Below are 5,021 nucleotides of genomic sequence, written 5' to 3' on the forward strand. Positions count from 1 at the left end.
GGAATCTGAAAAAGTCATATCTGACTCAGAACATTACCTCTGCTTCTCTCTTCAGACACTGCCACCAGACCTGCTGAGTTTCTACAGCATTTCGCATTGTTTCAGGTTTCCAACATCTGCAACATTTTGCCTTCTATTTGAGAGACTAAATGGCAGTTCTATCCAACCCCATCCTCTAGTGCCCACCCCCACCCACATATCCCACCCCTCAAACCCCTCTCTCGTTCTCTACCTGGGTAAAGAGCAGAAAAAGCTGGAAGGATTAGTTGCAGTCTTTAAATTTGACAAGAATTTCTTGTGTGACAGTGACTGATAAGCTGCTCGTCCAGGTGAGGGGATGTTCAGGAGCTTACCTGTAACAAGTTGCAGAGATCCTGACACCTGACTATTCACAGTTCTCAAGCTGCTTTACCAGGAGACCTGAGATGACACTCCTGGTTCCACCAGTGGGTAGTGATTCACAGCTAAAACACTGCCTTGATCTGATCAGATCAGCGTTTTCCTGGGTGTGGGTTCTTTTGGAAATGGATTTGGCCGCCAACATTGCTTTGTTAATGGGGATCCTTACTGCAAACTGATTGTGAAATGAAGTTTTCAGCAAAGTTTATTGAACAATGTTACTAGCCATAAACAAAGACAGAAATTGTTGGAAAAGCTCAGCAGGTCTGGCAGCAACTGGGTGGAGAAATCAGCTAACATTTCGGGTCAAGTGGGGAAGCAGTTCTGAGGGAGGTCACCGGACCCGAAACGTTACTCTGATTTCTCTTCACAGATGCTGCCAGACCTGCTGAGCTTTTCCAACAAATTCTGATTTTGTTTCTGATTTATAGCATCCACAGTTTATTTTTTCGCTTTTTATTGATTGTTAATACCAGTTGCTCACTCTGGCTTGGTACAGGTCACCAGTGAGAAACTGTGCCGGGCTCAGCATGAACTGTATCACCAAGCCTCCACCTACATGTGCCTCCTGCAGAGTGTCCGACAGCACCTAGCTCTACACCAGGAGTACCACAGCAAGGGAGAACGGTCACCCCATGAAGTGGCACAGCTTGTTGGCCTCAAACTGCCACAGCAACCCGGAGGCAAAGGATGGGAAAAGTGAGGAGGAGTAAAAGCATCCTTACTCCTCGAGTACACTGTGTGGACAAACACATTATTCTAATTCCGATGGTCTTGGCTATTCACTGACAATGTAAATATGGTCCGAGGGCTGTTTGTGTTTCTTGTGTATAGTGCAGCTCCTCAAAATCTCAATGGTTCATGAAGTAATTAAAAAGAGACTCCAATTAAACCCAATTTGTGACTGTCGCATTTATTATCATTTGGAGATGCCGGTGTTGGACTGGGGTTACAAAATTAAAAATCACACAATGCCAGGTTATAGTCTTAACAGGTTTAATTGGAAGCACTAGCTTTCGGAGCGTTGCTGATGAAGGAACAGCGCTCTAAAAGCCAGTGCTTCCAATTAAATCAGTTGGACTATAACCTGGTGTTGTGTGATTTTTAACATTTATTGTTGAAACAGAGATTGACCTGAGGACTGGAGGGATGAGATTCAGAATTGCAGCCTTGTATTTGAGGCCTGTTCATTCTGCAGTGATTGAGTTTCTCGGTCTCCTGTCAACTCTGAATGATTCTGTTCAAAGTACCAGTCACTGATCCTGTGTCTTTTCCCTCCTCATTCCCTCCCCAGCCTGAAAGTGCTGACTCTGTGCTGTACAATCCAGACAGTAATAGCTATCATTCTCTGCTTTGCCTCTGAAAATCCAGCAGCTGATTTTCCCAGGCTATTTCATTAGCAATGCCTGTCCGACTCTATTATAGCGTTTCTCTTTTAAAATTCTCCTTAAATGCTCGTAAACCTCCAGCTCCTTACCCTAAACGGATGGATCAGTTTTTGTCCAATGTGTATAGGAGGGTTTCCTGACACAGTATGTCGAAGGACCGACAAGAGGGGAGGCCACACTGGATCTGGTGCTTGGTAATGAACCAGGCCAGGTATTTGATTTAGTTGTAGGTGAGCACTTTGGAGAGAGTGACCATAATTCAGTTACGTTTAGTTTAGCGATGGAAAGGGATAGGTACATGCCACAGGTTAAGCGTTATCGATGGGGCAAGGGCAATTATAATGCGATTAGGCAAGAATTAGGATGCATAGAATGGGGTAGCAAAATGCAGGGGATGCAGACAATGGAAATGTGGAGCTGGTTTAAGGAACAGATATTGCGTGTCCTTGACCGGTATGTCCCTGTCAGGCAGGGAGGAAGTGATAAGGTAAGGGAACCGTGGTTTACAACAGAACATGCATCTCTTGTTAAGCAGAAGAAAAAGGCTTATGTGTTGATGAGGCAAGATGGTTCAGATGAGGCGATGGAGAGTTACAGATCTGCGAGGGAGGATTTAAAGAGAGAGTTAAGAAGAGCAAAGAGAGGACACGAGCAGTCTTTAGCAAATAGAATAAAGGAGAACCCTAAAGCTTTCTATAGGTATGTGAGGAATAAAAGGATGATTAGGGCCAGTCAAAGACAGATAGAGATCAGAGAGGTGCTAAATGAACATTTCTCACTGGTGTTCACTCAGGAAAAGGAGAAGAATGAGGTACGAGATATTAGACTAGAAAGGATCGAGGTTAGTTATGCACAGGTGTTATCAATTCTAGAAGGAGTGAAAGTAGACAAGTCCCCTGGGCCAGATGGGATTTATCCGAGGATTCCCTGGGGCTAGGAAGGAGATAGCAGAGCCTTTGGCTTTGATATTTGAGTCGTCATTGTCTACAGGTTTAGTACCTGAGGACTGGAGGAATGCAAATGTACCCTTGTTCAAGAAGGGCAGCAGAGATGACCCAGGTAATTAGAGGAAAGGTTTTGGAAAGGATTATGAGAGATAAGATTTATAATCATCTAGCAAGCAACAATTTGATTTCAGATAGTCAACATGTTTTCGTCAAGGGCAGGTCATGTCTCACAAACTTCATTGAGTTTTTTGAGGTGTCCACGCATATAGATGAGGGTAGGGCAGTTGACGTGGTATACTTGGACTTCAGTAAAGCCTTTGATAAGGTTCCCCATGGTAAGCTGATGGAGAAAATTTATTCCTGTTGAAGGGCTTTTGCCCGAAACGTCGATTTTACTGCTCCTCGGATGCTGCCTGAACTGCAGCATGTTGCCTGGTCTGGAGGGAAGGTCTTATGAGGAAAGGCTGAGGGACTTGGGTCTGTTCTCATTGGAAAGAAGAAGGCTAAGGGGGGATTTGATAGAGACATACAAGCTGATCAGAGGATTACATAGGGTAGACAGAGAAAGACTTTTTTTCTAGGATGATGACGTCAGCTTGTACGAGAGTGATAGATTTAAGACCGATGTCAGAGACAAGTTCTTTACTCAGAGAGTGGTAAGGGCATGGAATGCCATACCTGTTAAGGTAGCCAACTCAGCCACATTAGGGAGATTTAAACAATCCTTAGATAAGCACATGGATGATTTTGGGATAGTGTAGGGGGACGAGCTTTGAATAGTTCACAGGTCGGCGCAACATCGAGGGCCGAAGGGCCTGTTCTGCGCTATATTGTTCTATGTTCTAAACCTGTGTGTCTTGCTGTCTGTGTGTGTGTGTGTGTGTGTGTGTCCCAGCCTAAGCTATTAATCCCACTGCTAAAGGGAACTATCTCTCTATTTCTTTCTGTTATAATTTTGTACTCCTCAGTCAGGTCCCCTCAGATTTCTCTGTTCCAAGGAAAACAACACCAACTTATCTCTCTTCATAGCTGAAACACTCCTGGTCCAGGCAATATCTCCTGTATACCCTCTCTAGTGCAACATCCTTTCTATAGAGTGATGATTACATCAGGCACCTACTTAATGACTTCAGTTCCAACACCATAATTGTAACCAAACTAATCTCCAAACTCCGAGACCTCGGTCTCTGTTCCACCCTCTACAACCCGATCCTCAACTTCCTGACCCATAGACCACAATCAATGAGAATAGGCAACACCTTTTCCACGGGAATTCTCTACACCAGTGCCCTGCAAAGCTGTGTATTCAGCCCCGAACTATACAAACAATCTGTCCTAGTCCACCCACATGGATGCTATGGTCAAGAAAACACAACACCTTCCTCAGGAGGTTACAGAAATTTGTCTTGTCTGTAAAGATTCTTTACCAAGTGTTATCGAAAGCATTTTATCTCTATTCATAAAGACTTGGTACGGCAACTGCTCTTCCCAGGATCATAAGAAATTACAGCGAGTTGTGAGCACAGCCCAGTCCATCTCACGAACCAACCTTCCAACCATTGACTCCATCTACAGTATACCTTTCGCTGCCTCAGGAAGACAGTCAACATGATCAAAGGCCTTGCCCAACCTGGTCATAACCTTCCATCAGGCAGATGATGCAAAAACGTAAACATACTTGCCAACAAATTCAGGAACAGCTTCTTCCCCACTGTTATTAGACTTCTGAATGGATCGCTCAAATTTCAAATTTAATGTTGTTCTTGCTCTTTTTTGCACCTTCTCTGCAGCTGTCACATTTCCTTGCTCTGTTCTATTACTCTTGTATGGTATGATCTGCCTGTACTGGATGCAAAACCAAACTTCACTGTTCCTAGGTGCATGTGATAATAATAAAATCAAATCAATTCAAGAACTGCACACAGTGCTTCAGCTGTGGCCTAACTCAGCTCCAACCGCAACAAGGACAGAACGCCCCTGGTGCTCACCTTCCACCCTACCAACCTTCGCATAAACCAAATCATCCGCCAACATTTCCGCCACCTCCAAACAGACCCCACCACCAGGGATATATTTCCCTCCCCACCCCTCTCCGCCTTCCGCAAAGACCGTTCCCTCCGTGACTACCTGGTCAGGTCCACGCCCCCCTACCACCCACCCTCCCATCCTGGCACTTTCCCCTGCCACCGCAGGAACTGTAAAACCTGCGCCCACACCTCCTCCCTCACCTCTATCCAAGGCCCCAAAGGAGCTTTCCACATCCATCAAAGTTTTACCTGCAAATCCA

At 45.0% G+C, this 5,021-nt stretch overlaps 1 protein-coding gene across 1 annotated transcript; it reads left to right on the forward strand.

Annotated features, from left to right (window-relative positions):
- Positions 1–862: 862 nt before the first annotated feature.
- On the forward strand, positions 863–1,291 carry fmc1 (formation of mitochondrial complex V assembly factor 1 homolog; the record flags this gene model as incomplete). The annotated part of the gene is made up of 1 exon (XM_043679249.1): positions 863–1,291. A coding segment is annotated over one exon (240 nt), but the record flags the coding sequence as incomplete, so codon positions are not given.
- Positions 1,292–5,021: the final 3,730 nt, after the last annotated feature.

This window comes from Chiloscyllium plagiosum, chromosome 39 (genome assembly GCF_004010195.1).
Source record: "Chiloscyllium plagiosum isolate BGI_BamShark_2017 chromosome 39, ASM401019v2, whole genome shotgun sequence".
Classification (NCBI taxonomy): Eukaryota; Metazoa; Chordata; class Chondrichthyes; order Orectolobiformes; family Hemiscylliidae; genus Chiloscyllium; species Chiloscyllium plagiosum.